This window comes from Diorhabda carinulata, chromosome 11 (assembly GCF_026250575.1).
Source record: "Diorhabda carinulata isolate Delta chromosome 11, icDioCari1.1, whole genome shotgun sequence".
In the NCBI taxonomy this organism is placed as follows: Eukaryota; Metazoa; Arthropoda; class Insecta; order Coleoptera; family Chrysomelidae; genus Diorhabda; species Diorhabda carinulata.
In genome coordinates this window covers 4,306,920-4,326,025 of record NC_079470.1, presented here as the reverse complement: position 1 = coordinate 4,326,025, position 19,106 = coordinate 4,306,920, and the positions used below count along the sequence as shown (strand labels likewise).

General features: G+C 35.2%; 1 protein-coding gene across 4 annotated transcripts in view; it reads left to right on the top strand.

Moving 5' to 3' along the window:
* LOC130899279 (formin-binding protein 1-like) overlaps nt 1-19,106 on the top strand; it is a 104,241-nt gene that overhangs the window by 61,261 nt on the left and 23,874 nt on the right. For all 4 annotated transcript variants that reach the window (XM_057809092.1, XM_057809091.1, XM_057809089.1 and 1 more), the window contains 4 exons: nt 1,295-1,439; nt 11,027-11,301; nt 12,549-12,720; nt 12,786-13,013. In XM_057809092.1, coding sequence (XP_057665075.1) covers nt 1,295-1,439; nt 11,027-11,301; nt 12,549-12,720; nt 12,786-13,013 — 820 coding nt within the window. The remainder of the gene's footprint in view (nt 1-1,294; nt 1,440-11,026; nt 11,302-12,548; nt 12,721-12,785; nt 13,014-19,106) is intronic.

Below are 19,106 nucleotides of genomic sequence, written 5' to 3'. Positions count from 1 at the left end.
CATCAGTTCAAACGTTTTTGAACATTCAAAACGCCCGTTTGGCACCCAACGATTTCTTATTCTCACAGATCAAAGATGAATCTCAAAATTTTTCTACACCTGAACAATCGGTTAATAGTTCGAAAATTCCAATAATAATCGATAAGAAAGTCACACTAAACCACATCTGGAGTTATGGTGTTCAATTATGGGGCACTGCATCCAACTGAAGAACTAGAAAGATTGAAGAAGTGAAGGGGAATTACCACTGGGTAATTATGTTACAAGACAGTTTGAATTGCTTCAAACCATTTACTCTCACACATCAGTTCAAACGTTTTTGAACATTCAAAACGCCCGTTTGGCACCCAACGATTTCTTATTCTCACAGATCAAAGATGAATCTCAAAATTTTTCTACACCTGAACAATCGGTTAATAGTTCGAAAATTCCAATAATAATCGATAAGAAAGTCACACTAAACCACATCTGGAGTTATGGTGTTCAATTATGGGGCACTGCATCCAACTGAAGAACTAGAAAGATTGAAGAAGTGAAGGGGAATTACCACTGGGTAATTATGTTACAAGACAGTTTGAATTGCTTCAAACCATTTACTCTCACACATCAGTTCAAACGTTTTTGAACATTCAAAACGCCCGTTTGGCACCCAACGATTTCTTATTCTCACAGATCAAAGATGAATCTCAAGATTTTTCTACACCTGAACAATCGGTTAATAGTTCGAAAATTCCAATAATAATCGATAAGAAAGTCACACTAAACCACATCTGGAGTTATGGTGTTCAACTATGGGGCACTGCATCCAACTGAAGAACTAGAAAGATTGAAGAAGTGAAGGGGAATTGCCTCTGGGTAATTCTCCTACAAGACAGTTTGAATTGCTTCAAACCATTTACTCTCACACATCAGTTCAAACGTTTTTGAACATTCAAAACGCCCGTTTGGCACCCAACGATTTCTTATTCTCACAGATCAAAGATGAATCTCAAAATTTTTCTACACCTGAACAATCGGTTAATAGTTCGAAAATTCCAATAATAATCGATAAGAAAGTCACACTAAACCACATCTGGAGTTATGGTGTTCAACTATGGGGCACTGCATCCAACTGAAGAACTAGAAAGATTGAAGAAGTGAAGGGGAATTGCCTCTGGGTAATTTGAATTGCTTCAAACCATTTGCACATTGTAAAATTTTACAGATTTCAAATAAAAAGAGGGGTTAAAAAAATTTAGAGAACTATCTGATCTCGTATTGGATATTTATACGTGTGTGTTTTAATTATTTGCAGATTTACTTCTTGCCAGGCTTTCAAAATGTTAATGAACGAAGTTAACGATTTAGCTGGTCAACACGAATTAGTCGCCGAAGATCTACAAGCGAATGTTATAAAGGAACTTACGGCATTAGTTAAGGATCTTAAAGAAGAACGGAAAGTAAGTTATTTCGAATTCACATACAACTGTATGCAATCAAATCAATAAGTTAGAACGACTTTTTTCTATATAAACTAGAGCTCCAAATAAATTCACAGTCCGGCTAAATTATAACTTTTTCAAAAGAAAATACCACCATATAAAAAACTAAATACTTTATCGATTGGAAGATTATTTTATTCGGAGGTATGTCGCATTTATTCGTGAAATACCGGCCGATATGTTGGAGATAGTGTGCCAAAATTGAATCTTGCGCATGGAGTATCTAAAGCGGAACCGCCCTCAATATTTACATAAAATCATCTTCGAAAATTTGATCGTTCTATCGATTCCAATAAAGATTTTATCGATGTTTTTCAAATTTTTTTCAAAATCAAATCCGACACCTCTTAAAAAATCACTGATTATATATGATTTTCGGCTATAGGATTTGAGCGATATTTACAATAAGCAGCATTTTTGTTATTGATTAATCTAGTGCAGTTTTTATCAAATCACGGATTGTTATTGGAGGAGAACGGAATATAGGCTTCCATATCTGTCAAGATTATTCCGAAATTTCGTTTGCTCGCACAGAAGCGTCATTGGAATTTTATTCAGAAGATTCCATTTGGCCGTTCCATAATGCCCAATTCTACGTGGTCTATGTGAATCCACTCCACGACGGCCATTTTTAAATGGCCCTCATTTCTTACATATTCATTCAACTTCGTACATATTCTTTACGTTCTTGAAACTGAATTTTTATTACTATATATCCAGTTAAGAATTATTATTACTAGCAGTTTTGGTTCTCATGAACTGGCCAATGATTGAAGACATCAAATCTTTTGTCTTCACAAGCATTTCTAAGAACTGGGTCTCGGATTTTCTTCTCCTAAATCACTTTCTCTTCCCCTTTGTTTGTGCCACCAACTAAAAATTCTCCTAAACTCATCAAATCATTTTTATATTCCAGCCAGTTATTAACTATGCATATATCAAATAAATGAAGAATTGTTTTAAATTTTTTTGGTTTTCAAAAAATATCGACTGCGCCCATTTTTTCATTATAAATTTCAACTACATTCGGACAGGATATTTCAACGTGTTTCTTCGTATTTTTATCCCGCCGTTTCACATTTTGAACAGGAGCTATTCCAAAGGCCGTAGAAACCATAATAACGGATTGATTATCTTTCCATTCTTTAGCACATATTTTTTTATCACGTCTACCTGTCCTCTTTTCATCTCTGTATCTTTTTTGGAGATACATCCTTTCATCCTGTTAGACATTATAGTACAGTAAATGAAGGTCGCAACGTACCCTCGAATTTCCCGGCAGGTATTGACGGGTACTTTCAACCCTCAAATTATTTACCAGAAAAAACATGTGAAAGATACCGGGAAAATGGCCCGAAGTTCCAAAAACCCGTTTTTCACAAATAACTGCCGACATATGGGTATTTTTTTTTTGGGCTTAAAATCAAGGTCAATTCATTATCTACAAAAATAGTACTGACAATTTTTCTCGAAAATTTGATCATTTTCGAGATAACAAACCCCTAACGCACTCCGTATTTGGAGCGCTGCCGGGGACGCAGTCCACGCGTTCTCGTAGAAGCAGGTGGACAAATTGTTCGATAACTCGTGTAAAAATTAATATTTTTTCATGATTTGAAATTCATTTGAAAGGGGAAATCCATAGCCATCACGACATACTGATTATTTTTTCGAAAAATTTGTGTTTAATATTGAAAATCCTACCCAAAGTTCTATTTCCTCGATGTTTTTCCAATTCACCCACGTTTTTGTTAATAATAGTTATTCAGTTGAATCTTGTATGAATTCTGGGGCTTTGAAAGGTGTTAAACATGTTCGGAAAAATTCGTTTCATAACATCCAGTTATATTACCAAACAAGGTATTTTTTTAAGGTCGTTTTTTTTGGATTTTTGGAGTTTTTAAAAATCCTGGGGTCTTTAAGGAATTAACAAATAATTAATAATCAGATCGCCTTCAAATGCACATCATTGGAAACTTGAGAATGTTTCCATTTTAGTACCTCTTTCCTTTTTTCCCTCAAGCTCTGTAGTTTTTTAGAAAATTGAAAAACCGCGGACTCGGGGGAAAACTCTACTTTTTTTTTCGAGCATTATTTTTTCTTCACCCTTGATTTTTTTCAGTTCAAGAAAGGCCACGTTCTGATCTTTCCATTGATATACTTTTCAAGTACGAAAAAAATCCCCGCCTCCAATGCAATGAAATTACGTCATATTTTTTTTTTCATCCTGTTCGTGCATCCACGCGGCGCCCTTAAACTGTAGTATCGCACGGGCGTTTGCTATAGTCTCTGCCTCCACGCTGGCTTTTCAGTTCTTCTGCTTGTTGTTGTTTTGATGTTGATAATAAACACTCTTTGCCTTATAAATTGAAAAGTGGTTCTGCCCAGTTTTTTAAACTTCTTTGCTTCAAATTCGAGCAGAAACTGCCATATTTTCACAGTGTTAGAATTTTCGAAAGCCCGCGTAAAATATTGATGTTGCTAAAAAAAATTATCATAGACATTTTTGTAGACAATTATCTGATCTTCATTTTAAGCCCAAAAATAACCCCCTAAATACCATATTTCGGCAGTTATTAGCAAAAAGCAGATTTTTGCAATTTTTTTTGGCCAATTTTCCGGCCCCATTCTTATATTATCACTGTTAGAATTTGGTGATCCAACTAAGATCCTTCGGAAATAATCACATTTGCACCCCGACAATTGTTAAGACATGGAGCATTCCTGGAGACCTCGCTGAAGGCCGTTATAATTTCGCGAATAAGAGGAACGTGGTGGCGCCATCTACAATTGGTCTTTACACTTAAAAACATCGAGATCAGTGTATTTTTAAAGTCCAGGGCCTCGAATTCGAGAAGAAACTGACATATTGTTAAAATTGGGGATTTTCGAGCCCCCGTTTTCGCGAAAAATATTAATGTTAAATTCCCTAACTGCCATATTTCGCCAGTTATTGGCGAAAAACGGGTTTTCCGAACTTCGGGCCATTTTCCCGGTATCTTCCACATGTTTTTTCTGGTAAATAATTTTAGGGTTGAGTACCCACCAATACCTGCCAATAAAAAAAATTATCTCTTGAACAATCCTTGCAGGGTTCACTGTATTATTATCGTTCCAGTACCATCTACTTTTAACTCCAATAATTTATCAAGCGATGTTCAAATAGTTATTTTCCTAACAAGTGTGGAAAGTGATAGTTTCCCGCACGCGACTGCAGTTGTCCCGAACGACGCGGAGCGGAGTTCGGGCAAGCGGTCAAGTGCGGGAAAGACACTTTACGCATGAGTTAGGAACATAATTTTTTCTACGACCGTATATACAAAAAAGTATACCAACCCATTTTTCAAAAATTATTTTATTCCAACAAACATAATAATATATAAAATTTTAACTAAAAACTATTAATTATTATAAATATTAATATTGAAAACACAATTTGTTGTATTCTGTAGACTAGTAAGAATTGCCGGTCCAGTGGAGTTATTTGGTTTCAACTGGAAGGTAGATGACGTCGGTGAAGATGGCATCGGTTGCAAGTCACATAAAGATGACGATGATGGTGACGGCAACGGTTTTAAGTCATTTGTAGTACAGAGAAACTTTTTACCATCGAATAGCGGGACCATAATGTATTAGATTTCAAAACCTTACTTAGGTCTGAAAAATACGCCAGAAATACCTCTTCCTTATAAGTTTTGGCCCCTTTCTCCTTACACCATGTAACAAAATGGTCGTATTGCTTCTCATACTTTAGTCTGGATTTGGCAGGTAACAGCTCGGAATTAGCTTCATTTGCAGCCTTCAAAATGGCTTCGGGAAGTTCTTCGTCGGATGAATCCATTAATATTATTGTATCGGATTCGGTTTAATGTGGTTTAATTTAAAAGAAGATTGTTCTTATTCGGTCACTTCCAAGACGTTTTGAACAACTTTGACGTTTTAGTAACAATTACACGCTTGGGTTGTCATAGCAACTGATATCAAACCAGTTTTGATATTTGTTTCTCCTTTGAAGAATGTCACTTTCCCGCACTAGTGCGGGAAAGTGACACTTTCAAAACTAAAATGCGTGCGGGAAAGTGGGTTAAAACGCACGGTCGTAGAAAAAGTATTTATCAAAAAAAAAAACTGAGTTTCCTCGTGGCTAAGTTTTTACTAAACGCAAAACAACTGATGGCCCTAAACTAAGTTCTTTGTTTTCCAGTTGTGTCAAGGATCCTTGATAAATCTCAAAATCTAGTATCTGACGTTGTTAGAACAAAGTTTTTTTAAAGCCAACAGGTCTTGGCTTATTCTTTACAAACTGTCGCACTGGATAGCGTCCTAAAAATGGAAACATTTGCTTGTTAATTGAGAAAGATCCCCCAATTGGCCTGACAATATCTTTACACGTGTTTCTTATTCGATCAATCATCGGCTGAATTTTCCACAGGTGGTTCAGTTTTTTGACATCTTCGGAGACCCCAAGGTTATCTACTACATGAAAATTTGTATAGAATCTGTCCCAATTTATTACATCGGCAATAATTGGTAGCCGATACATTAAACGAAATCATTTCAGTCATGTCAGTTATGTATCTTGCTGCGTTTGGGGCAGGTCTAGGAACAGACACTAATTCTGTGCTGACATCAAAACGAATTCCTCCCCAAAACATGCTAGATCCTCCTTGGAATGGCTCCCTGGGCGCAAATATTTCTCCTTGCCGTTTTCGAATTTGATTACGTCCTTCTGGACCTCTTAGACTGATTCTGGTCTCATCAGTGAATAAAATTTGGCACCAATTTTCTAAATTCCAATCTAAATGTTGCCTTGCAAGTCTTAGTCTAGCAACACGATGCTGTCTGGTTAGCAAAGGTGTCTGGAGAGCTCTTCTGTTGTGTAGATCAGCATTTTGAAAGAGTCGTCTTATTGATTGAGATATTTACTTCTTGTAAAAGGCTGTTGAACCCGACACTTGTCATTGATCGATCTCTTAATGAATTTAATTGCAAAAAACGTTCATCCCGAGGAGTTAAAACTGAAGGACCTCCTTGTCCAGGCCTTCTAGAATGTGAACCGGTCTCTTGAAATCTTTGCATCCATCTGCCAATAGTTGTGAGGTGTACGCCAAACAGATTTGCCACTGCACGATAACTTTTTCCCAGTCCAATTAAATCGGCTATTCTTTCAGCTTCGCGTTCACTTAACTGCCCAACTCTATTAATTTTTTGCTTAACTAGTCTCGACTTTAAAACACCTTGATTGAACCACAAGTTGGGACAACAATAGAATGAAAGAAACATCAAATTTTAAAAAACCACAAAAACAGTTATTTGCTGATAAGAAATTTTGCTACATTTAATCGCTAACATTTAAAATACTTTAACTTTTTGTGATAGAAAAAAAAAACGAAACCCAAAAGATTAACATTTTAGGTTTTGATATTGAAATAAAGGGTGGTGCGTTAATCATAGCCACGAGTTTAGTTTATTTTCTATTATGAGATACGAATCGGTTTGAAACTTTTTAGGACATGCCGTATAATAAACTTGAAAACGTCAAATACTACTACTACAGTTTGTTATCTACCATTATGTAATTTTCTATCAAAAACCAACTTCAAATCCTCTTTCACCTTCGTGCTATATTTGAATGGAGACCCATTAAAGTTCAATGTTTTCGCTTGAATTTCCTAATGAAAATTTTTATTTTTAGAAAGTAGAATCATATGATCGATATTATGATGTTTTCTATGTAACGAACGAGGTTAATATAAGTGGTTTTTATACCAATTAACTTAATGTTTGCCTGTCTATATATAACTTTGTATACATTCATTCATTCATCCGTTTTTTTTAATGTTCTTAATCGGAATATTTACGCAACAGAATTTCTCTCAAACAAAAACGATTTTGTATGATTTCTAAACAAACTGTGTGCCTCATTAGTTCTGTCAGTTTTCATATTTATATAAACATTTCGTAACTTCTAGTCTCTAATATAAAGAATAGTACAAAGGTTTTACTTTTAATTATTGTTTATAATAATTAGTATCGAGGGTGATAAATATGAAATACGTGTATTCTAAAAGGGGTCCTCTAGTTTCTCGGATCGAAAAATTCTGTAGAAAATGTGTCGGCCCTGGAGCGGAGCATATATAAGAAGCGCGCGCCGGGCTGTCCGAAAACCGAGCGCCGCTGATCATTGTAAGGGATTTTCTAATAAGGACTTGACCACTTTGCAGTACATGATTCGTTGGACCCAATTTTCCATGACTCGGCCACACATTTCGGCCGAAACGGCTGCTAATTCGCGTTCAATGTTGGCTTTGAGCTCTTCCAACATCGTCGGCTTATCAGCATAGACCGATGACTTGACGTAGCCCCAAAGAAAAAAATCTAGTGGCGTTGAATCGCACCAACGAGGCGGCCAATCGACTGGTCTTGAGATAACACGCTCATCAAACTTGTTCTTCAATAAATCGGTTGTAACGTGTGCTATGTTGCTTGTGGCACCGTCCTGTTGAAACCACATGCTGTTCAAGTCCATGTATTCCAATTTGGGCCAAAAATATTCGATAATCATGGCGCGATAACGATCACTATTCACAGTAACGTGGCGACCAGTATCGTTGACGAAAAAATATGGCACCATACAGTTATCTTTTGTTGATGAAGTGGTTTTTCATTAAGTCCAATCGGAGAACGTATCTCGCTTCGAATGATCCATCGGCTTCAATTCTTTAGTGAGCCTGATCTTGTATGGGTGTAAAGTAAGGTCTTGGCGATGCCCAACTCTTGAGAACGCCGTGGAATTGACTGATTTGGATCATTTGCTACGGACGTTTCAAGGGCAGCGATATTTTCGACACATCGACTAACCCGTAGTCTCACTGGCACACAACGAATATGTAGACTCAAACTTTTTCCCTAAACTTGTTACAGCCTATCTACTAGGTCGAGAATTACAATCGAAAATCGAAGTTAACGCTCTTAAAGTAGCGGCCACCGACTCCGAATTTCTGTTGTAAATTTTTAAGATTTGCAGAAGTTGTTGGTACGTGTACTTCACCGTGATGAAAAGGTTATGTCTACTGAATAAACTGACAATGACAGTTCGATGTTAAGTCAAAAAGGTGCGTTCACAAACTAAATTCGAAACTGTCAAGTCCCTATTGGAAACAGAAATCGACAAGAACGCGCGTCGGTTTGCTTAGCCAACGCCCCCCCAGTCGCTTGATGCCGTAGGGATCAATACAATCCGACGACAAAAAGGTCGTCATTTTGGAAAATAACTTGAATATTCCACTCTATCCAATATTTTTATTATTATTAGACTAAAAATAAAGTAATACAATCAAAAAAGCGTTGGCCAAAAAACATCAATATTTGTGTTTTCATTATGGTACTCTGCGTGTTAATATACCTGATTCTAACTGCTATCTGAACCCTTTGTGAATTGGGCCCAAAGTTATAGCCAATTTACAAAGAAAAATTGTTAAAACAGATGTCAGGTAGCGTAAACTCAAAATAATAAGTCGCTCAATTCGTTAATCTGGTTCTTTGCTCCGAAGCACCTCCATTCTGGGCCAAAAGTGGTTGAAATCGTCACGTTTCTCGGTGTCGTAATCTTCAACGAAGGATTCGAATCTATCCTGAGGACCTTGCAAACCATGGGAGTGAAAATCGGCCCACAAACTGATCAACAGCGTAATTGGTCTCGGATCTACCGTTCAGAAAGACGTACGAGTGATGTTGTAAAACAGATTCGAATCTCGAAAAGGGAAGACGGAGCAGTTCTGCGTGACTTCCAAGAAGAAGGGGAAGGCCTATTCTATGGTCCAGGCATAGCAGATTGACGGAGAGATGAAATTTTTAGTATAAATCACATGCGTAAATTTCAAACGCCATTTTTCGAAACGTTTACCACGATTTTCTATCTTTGAAAGTTATATTGATTAGTTTTGTAGGATAATCCTTTCATTGTAAAACATTTTTTACTTTGGATATGCTAGTTTTTTGTTATTTAGTATATGAACGTTTAATAGCACGATCTGCTACTGATTTATTCGAGAAAAATGATTGTTTGAGTTGTAATAGCTGTTTTTGCACTTATTTCACTATTTTGCGAGAAAACTACGCATCCCAGCGAAAAACTTAACTCAGACGAGTTGTAGGTAATTAAATTTCCTCCAACTTTGCCATTGAACATTTTGTCGTACGTTGCATAGTTAAGCCGCTAGAAGGCGCGCAGAAGATTTCAAAACTCATTTCTTGCATTTTCTGGAAGACTAAGCTTTTCCGTGGAAAATAGTACATTGTAAAGTTGTAGCATACAAAATTCCCGACAACTTTTGTCCGAAACTTTTTCTAATTAACGCAAATTTTCGCCGCTAGGGGACGCGCAAATTTTTTAAAAATCAGTTTTTCCGATTTTTCTGGAAAAATATGAGTCCTGGAGAAAAAATTTAAATCACAGCCTTATAGAGCATAAGATTTCGTACAACTTTTGTCTGGAACATTTTTTCCAGTTTTGCTTAATTTTCCCGCTAGAGGGTTTGGAAAAATTGTGTCGTGTAATTGGGTTTTTGCGATTCTTCCGATCCTTGGCGAATTAGTTACGATTTTTCGGTAAAAATGGATTGAAAAGTTGTATAGTACAGAATTCCTGGCAACAAAATTTTCAAAACTTAGTTTTTCCAAGTGTATTCGATGGATTTAGGAGTCAAGGAAACGTTCAACTTTTCCATCTCCTCTGGATGACTTGTCAGAATTTTGTTAGCTCCGAGCGGCTTGTCACACGATACAAATATCCCCCTTTATGAACTGTTCCTGGAAAGACAGAGATACAAATATTTGTAATATCCTGTGAAAATTTCAGCTCAATTGGACCTATAAGAGCCGAGAAATCACACTGTGCCAATACGTCCCGTGTGCGCCCCTTAGCGGTGAAAATATGCGTTATTTAGAAAAAAGTTTCGGACAAAAGTTGTCAGAAATTTGGTATTCTACAACTTTGAAATGCACTATTTTTCAAGGAAAAGCATAGTTTTCCAGAAAATGCAAGAAACTTTTCGTTACACGTTCGTTTCAAACCGCTACTGCACAAATACTATAATAGTAACGGAAACGTATTTTGGGACGTGCGTAGACAAGATATCTAGATACCCAACGCACTACTCGTTTTTTACCCCATCCGTCTAGGCCAGCAGTCTCCTTATTTAATAACCAGACCTCGTATCTCCAAAACTCCTGCATATTTTTTTACGTAGTAGCCCACGATAAGTTGAGATATTTTTAATTTGGCGCCGTTCCTTTTGCCTAGATTATAAAGACATGAATTCCAACTGATATTTTCTTGGTTTTGCTCTTTTTGAAACCTACGAATCGCATTTTGTCGCATTTATCGACAAACTAAAATCGTATAAACTAACCAAATAACGGACGCTATTATTTTTAGTTTCGTGTATTATTTTGAAAAGTAATGACTGGATTATGGGGTGGACAGAAACTTTCGACCTGTAATATATATGTGTATGAGTGAAATTCGTCTCTTTTCGTTTCAGAAACAACTACAGGAAGGTTTACGACTATCACAATCTCTACAAGCTCAAATCGAGGCATTACAAAGAGCGAAAAAAGCGTACGATAAAGCGTACAAAGAATCGGAAAAGGCGATAGAAAGTTTTCAAAAAGCGGACGCGGATTTTAATTTGTCGAGAGCCGAAGTGGAAAAACAAAGGTCGAATATGTCACATAAGACGCAAGCTTGTGATTTAGCGAAAAATGAATACGCACAACAGTTGCAAAGAACTAACGAGCTACAGCGACAACATTTTAGGTAAGATTCCCTTTAATTGGATAATTAATTAAACCTAAATGTGCAATAGTACAGTCATTCAAGCTTAAAATCGACCGAAACCTTGCAATTTTAAACACCTTCATCGATCTTACTCCAATAAATTGAAAATAAACGAATTAAAGCGGTAATGGGCTACAGTTATGATCAAATATAAAAAATTTTGATTGTTTTGTATCATGACTTTAATATTTTGATATTTTACAGCACACCGACCCTTAAAAACAGCCCCTCATACAAAGATTATTTAAAAAATGTGGTGAAAAACATGACATTTTATTTATTTTGGATCGTAATAGGAGAATTTTTTTCTTCAACTATAAGAAATCTGACCCTCGGTAATATCCATCAAATTTCGTATTAAATGTATAATGAAAATGAAGTTAAGATTCACCATATTCTAAAATATTTAATACCAACACTGTCAATTACATTGTCTGGTCCTTCGAGCCTTCCATTGTTTGGTATGCGGCTCGAAGGACCAAATATTTTAATTGTAAGTGTTGTTATAGTTGGATACATTCAAATATATAGGAATTTGACTCCTTGAAGACTTTGTATCAGACAAAGAAATAGAATGTCGCATTAAACAAGCCCGACAGGCATTCTTGAGGTTTCGAAAAGTGCTTACTTGTCGTGGAGAGCTACGTTTGGTCGGTGATTCTCTATGGCATGGAAGGCTGGACATTGAAGACGATAGTGATTAACAAGTTGGAGGTTTTCTAGATGTGGCAGCACCGCAGAATCCTTGAGATGCCTTGGACGGCTAAATTGGAAAACGAACAAATTCTAAGACGCATCTGTGAATTATTTGAATTAATTAAGCGCCTAGGGTACATTATGCGAAACAACAAATATCAATTTTTTCCTCTACTGATCGAAGGTAAAATTGAGGGAAAGAGAGGGATCGCAAGGAAGAAAATTTCTTGGCTACGAAACATCAGGCAGTGGACAGGACTATACGATATACAATCCTTGATACACATACGCATATGCATTGAAAGAAAGAGAATATGAAGAAGAAGAAGGAGGAAAAGAGAAAGAAGAAGAAGTTGTTATGATGATAGTATACATTTTGTTCTGTATAGATACAGATATTTGGTTACTTTTTTTACCCTCTCACTTGAGCTTCCCAAGCACAATAAATACCCGAAAAATTAAAAAATTTACCTTCGTTATCGTCTTCAATAACCAAATAATTATTTTTGAGTCGATAATTTTAATTTCAGATCCGGATTACCGGAAGTATTTAGGCAACTTCAAGAACTGGATGAAAAGAGAATAAAAAATATAAAAAATTTCATTCGCGCTTCAGTCGATATCGAACGTAACGTTTTTCCTATCATAAATAAATGTTTAGACGGAATCCTCAAAGCTGCGGACATAATTAACGAAAAAGAGGTCAGTTTTAATAATTTTTTCTCCTATTTGGTTTTGATCTAATTTGTTCTTTTCTTCTTCCCCAGGATACTTTATTAGTTATAGAAAAATACAAATCTGGTTTTCAACCGCCCGAAGATTTTCCATTCGAAGATTTATCGAAAGCAGGAAGCGATTCGGGAAGTGCTAGTAATATTAGTAGTATACCAACAAGCGGTAAAGTTAAAGAAGGAAGTTATACTGTCAAAGGAACGATAACGAATAAGGCGATGAAGAAACGAGGAGGACTCTTCCATATATTCGGAAGCAGAGGGGTAAGATATCATTTTTAACATCAAAAAATGTTTTTTACAATGTAGAATAAGCTAAAATTCAAGGTACAATTTATATTTTGACTAACTGACAAAATACTACTAGCGCTGTGGCAAAAGAACTCGGACTACTTCATCTCTACAGCTATTTCACAATATTAATGACGATGATTTATCCGGAGACATCTCAACCTATAGGATTTGGCAATTACCTCTATTATATCTCAAAAATTTCTTGTATAACTCACACTTTCACTCAAAACATTTATTGTGTCTCATTTTTAAGATGTGGTACTGAGGATCTTCAGTATTAACAGCTGATTTATCAATTCCACTCCTTTTAGAAGCTAAATGTGAAAGGTCTTTTGTTACCAAATATCTTCCCTTCTATTAGTTCCCAGGTATAATGCTCTGGAGTTTATCCAGAGGATTTGGGTAGAGGTTTGGTCCTCTACGAAAAAGAAACTGTTTCACTTAGCGTTTTCAGGAGTCCACTATCCCCTTTTCAAGCTATTGTACTGGGAATGTCCACTATTTACAGCTGATCTGTTAATTCCACTCCTTTCAGAAAGTTTAAAATGTGAAAGGTCTCTTGCTACCAAATATCTTCATTTCCATTTGCCCCCAGATGTAATGCTCTGGAGTTTAGTAGTCCCTCACACTCCCAGAGGATGTGGATAAAGGTTTAGTCCTCTAACTAAAAGAATCTATTCAACCTAGCCTCTTCAGGTGTTTATTTTCTCCTTTTTAAGCTGTGGCACTGGGGATCTTCAGTATTTACAGCTGATCTATTAATTCCACTCCTTTCAGAAAGTTCAGATTGTGAAGTAGCTCTTGTTATTGAATATCTTCACTTCTATTAGCCCCAGGTGTAATGCTCTGGAGTTTATCCAGAGGATTTGGGTAGAGGTTTGGTCCTCTACGAAAAAGAAACTGTTTCACTTAGCGTTTTCAGGAGTCCACTATCCCCTTTTCAAGCTATTGTACTGGGAATGTCCACTATTTACAGCTGATCTGTTAATTCCACTCCTTTCAGAAAGTTTAAAATGTGAAAGGTCTCTTGCTACCAAATATCTTCATTTCCATTTGCCCCCAGATGTAATGCTCTGGAGTTTAGTAGTCCCTCACACTCCCAGAGGATGTGGATAAAGGTTTAGTCCTCTAACTAAAAGAATCTATTCAACCTAGCCTCTTCAGGTGTTTATTTTCTCCTTTTTAAGCTGTGGCACTGGGGATCTTCAGTATTTACAGCTGATCTATTAATTCCACTCCTTTCAGAAAGTTCAGATTGTGAAGTAGCTCTTGTTATTGAATATCTTCACTTCTATTAGCCCCAGGTGTAATGCTCTGGAGTTTAGTAGACTCTCACACTTCCAGAGGATGTGGATAGAGGTTTCGTCCTCCACCTAAAATAATCTGCTCAACCTAGCGTCCTCAAGAGTCTACTGTCTCCTTTTCAAGCTGTGGTACTGGGGATGATTCTATTTACAACTGATCTATTTATTCCCCTACTTGCAAAAAATTTAGAATGTGAAATGACTACTGTATGTAAGTGTTCTATACTGAATACAGTTTACTACCATTGTGCCAATATTTATAATTACATCATGTGGTCCTTCGAGCCTCATGTCGTTGATTAGTTTCCGGCTCGAAGGACCAGATAGTTCAGTTATGAATATTGGTGAACAATGTGTGTATATAAGAACAGAACAGAAAAAACGATAATGATTTTTGTTATCTATACACAACTTCAATGTTCAAAATTCGAGTTTAAAAATATTTGTAAACAGAACGGTTATTTTTAAACGGGTCAAATATTTTTAGCATCTAATTATTAAAATCGATTAAACAATATTTACATTTTAATAATTAATTGAACCGACTAATTGGTAGATAAAAACTTCTAAAAGATCGCATTTTATAAATATTTAAATTTGTATAAAACAAATGAGGTAATTTCGGAATTTTATGCCGCGACTTCTTCAGAAAAATCTGACGTAAAAATTAAAATTGATTTGATCTATGGTTATGTTGGTTTTAAATATCGCTGGGGGTTCGTAGCTTTACCGAATAGATCGGCGACTAAGGAAGACCCCACAAGAAAAATCTAATGGGATCAAATCGCACAATCTCGATGGCTGGTTAATATAATCTCTACTTGAGATATTATACCACCACCTATGTAGATCAGGTCAAAAGAAGTTGGTTGCGATTGAAGGTGATGTTCTAGCCGTTCTATGTGATCTATGATGTTCTAAAAAATCACCGACTTCTCCAGAGCCTGGTAGTTTACCTTCAGCTCATGGGTTAGTTAAATTTTATACGGGAGTAGCTTAGACAGTACAGTTACGTAGTGTGGTCCAGGAGCTCTTAGCCTAACATAGAATGAAAGGTCATAACCAATGACAAATAGACAAGTTATCTAAAGTATATGCATATCTTTTTCCCTCTCCTCTACCGTATAAGTCTGGGCCGACGTAGGTATATTCTGGAATGTTGTCAGTTTCTGACTGAGACGACGTGTACTTTAAAATGAGTGACTTTATGTACGAAGAAAAAGTAAAAATACAAAATATGTATTTGACTTTATGGTATTACTAAGTTTATGGTGAACGCGTCATCAGTTTAGAATATCACAAGTTTGCACACGCAGGTATAGATTGGCCCCTGTATTCACCGGACTTACACCCGTGTGATTTATTCTTATGGGGGTTTCCTGAAAGACCCAAGACTAAAGATGATTTGAGTGGAGCTAGCAGAAAAGGAATTTCTGATCTTTCTTCATCTACAATAGGGTACTTGCATGGTTTGAGAAAAAAAAAATAGTTTTGCATAGCTTATATACAACTTTTATTACTTTTTTTTTAAATTTTTTGATCAATATTTATACAGAAAAAAATTATTGAAAGTTCAAAAATTTTGTAGGTAGTTTAAACATTTCAGTAATATCGCCATATTGCGTGACGTCATAAGTATAAAATAAAAACTGAACATATGATACAGTTTTTCTCTATTATTAAACTGTGATTAATCTGAAAAATGGTATATAAATCGTGTTTTGTATCGGGATGTAAAAATATCAAAACTAAAACAACTAATAAAGTTTTTTATGATGCCAAAAAATTCGTATAACAAAAATGGTTTGAAAATTAGGTTCAAATTTAACTTATTTTGATAGTTTATAATAATTAAGTTTATTATGCTTTTGATTTTTAACGTGGTTATCTAATAATGTAAGAACTTAACCTATAAAACGTTTATTCACTTTATTCTTATAAACAATAGAAAAATGTTTTATTTATACGTAACTAATAAATAAAAACTGTATTATACCAGCACACGCTACGTGTCGGCAACGATAACCTCGTGATCATCGAGCAGACAACTGTTCTCTTAGGTAGTTAGAAATTTTAAATTTTTGCGATTTTCAATTAAATATTTAGATATTATTTTTCCATTTACAAATTAATATTTTACTTTTTGACATTATTTCATATCAACAACTTATAAAATAAAGGAAATAATCAAAAATGCAAGTTTCCTATTGAACAAATTTTTCATAGCTTTCAAAAACGACTTGATTATTGTGCAAGTTCAGATGGGGATCAATTCGAAAATATTCACCATTAATAATCATTCCCCGGCCAGGTTTTGTCATTTAAAAGAAAACTGTGACGGTTGAAAATGTTCAATCAAACCACTTTTATATTATTTTTTTCCGGCGCACATCAAAATTATAAGTGATTACTTCAAGCAAGTTTCAAATTGTCACCTGTTTAATAAGAAAACTGCTAACAACGTGAAAACGATTTTCCTTTATACATTCACGGACAGTAGCGATGTATTCGACAGGTTTTCACTTTCGTTGACGTACAGATGATGGTTGATCCAATTTATAATCAATAAAATGGACAATAAAATAATTTGTTGGTATTCCTGAACGTCAAATACGTTCAAGGTCATTTGGAAAAACGGATTGAATAAATGACAGTCAATTTGACTGATCTATTTTTCAATTATCTTATCAATTGGGCAATATATCTAACGAATTGTCAAAATCCATTAAAAAATGGCCGCCGTGGGGTAAACAAATGCTTTTGTCGTAAATTTCTGTATGATTCGTGAACTTTTTGTTGAATTTTAGACCCATTTTTACTGAGAAATGGCTTTTTAAAGAAATACGGAAATATGCTTTTGTGTTGTGCCTAGTTTAGATAATAGGGAAATGTAGTTTGATAAGCATGTATATTGGATTTGGAAACTAGTGGAAAATGAGCAAGATTCTGACTAAAGCTCTAAGTTTTTTGTTGTAACTTTCAGATGTTGATGGGTTATCATTTTGCAACCTTTCAAAATTGATTCACTCACAGATTGACTAAAAAAAATTCAAAAATACGCAGTTTCGGTTCTATTAGTTCACTGAAATATATCTAAAAAGTATATATGGAGTCTTCTTAACCTCACAAAATAAGAAACCATAGAAAACAACTCTCACTACCGGAAAAAGCCAAGAAAAACTAACAATGGTACATAGGAGGAAGTCTATTGTTTACCCCACGGTCGTCATTTTGAATGAGCTGTTTTCTTAGATTGCCTAATTGCTTATATAGGGTGTACCACGACGAGTTAAAACTATCTGAATATGGCAAAATAGTTTTTAAAAATATTTTTAAAGATGGTCGACTTCCGGTTCCATCGGAAGTCGACAGTAACTTTGTTATTTTAAGTGGAACACCCTATATATTAATACATTTTTGAAATCTACGTAAAATTCTAGTATACTTTTATCTAAAAACATTTTTCGAAAAATCCATACTTTTTGAGTTATTAATTTTTTTGTAAAAAAAATAACAGTTGCAGACCCTTACAAATTATTTTTTTACGAAGATACCCTTAAAGATATGAAAATGGTTTCTGATCGGTTGCTTTAAGCAAGGTCAGACGTATTTGAATCTATGTTGAAAATTTTTTCATTTTATACAGGGTGTGTTTAAAAAGTGTTTAAAGTTTGACTTAATAAATATCAAATTTCTTTATTTTTTTAAATAGCACGGCCCGGTTTGTAATAAATGACACTTATTTAACTGTCATTAGTCAATTGTCGATACTTTCGAAAATCGTTAAAATGGCTCGTTCTCAATTTAATAGCAATTTATCACGTGACTATAATTTACGTCACAAAAACTATAAACAAATCAAAATAGAGATTAGTAGTTAGATGTACAAAAATGCTACATCCAATCATATTCGACAGCATTTTTCCCTTCCTATTAACCTAACTTTGTGTTTTTTATTTTATTTTCAATTTACCCTTTGGTGGTCTGCGTTTTGTGGTGGGCATTTTACACTATGTAGTAAGTAATTTTTATATACGTGCGCATGATGTGGTCTCACACAACTGCATATGAAATATGAACAGCTTTATATGGACGTTTAGGTTATTTTTAGATAACGATTTATTGTTTTCTACTCACAATCACTATATTTCAGTTATATATATATACTAATACAACTGTTTGTTTATTTGGTTATAATTATAATATTACAGAAACAAGGAAAATTATTCCTTGAAAGAACTTTCATTACATACGAGGGTTTTCTAAGCAATCCGACCTCAACCTGAAGATGTCAACACTTTCTTTTTTTACCATATAAGGTGTATTTCACTAATTACTTCTATCTCGCGCCAAATTTTTCGTTTCGCGCCATGAACTTCCTTTCTTTTTTAAGATTTTTCATAGCGTGTTGTCCCAGATATTCTTTTCTTCCTTTTCACTGGTTTTTTACTGTCCCAAATTTTTTGAACTAGCACCGTGCTATCAATCCTTTGTAGATGGTCCCTAGTTGCTTCCTTTAGTTGTTTCCTTTCTATTAATTCTTGTACGGGTTCAATTTTTACATCTTCTCGTATATGCGAGCTTCTAAGTCTACATTTCTAATGATTCCTTTCATTATTCTAAAGAAAGTCATCTATGCCGTTCTAACTTCACTCTAACTTCCTCTTTGTCAACTCAGGATTCACAGCCATATGTAAGGATTGGCCTTTAAGTTGCTATTTCTTTATGAGCCCTTTGATTAGTGCCTAGTATACCTTGA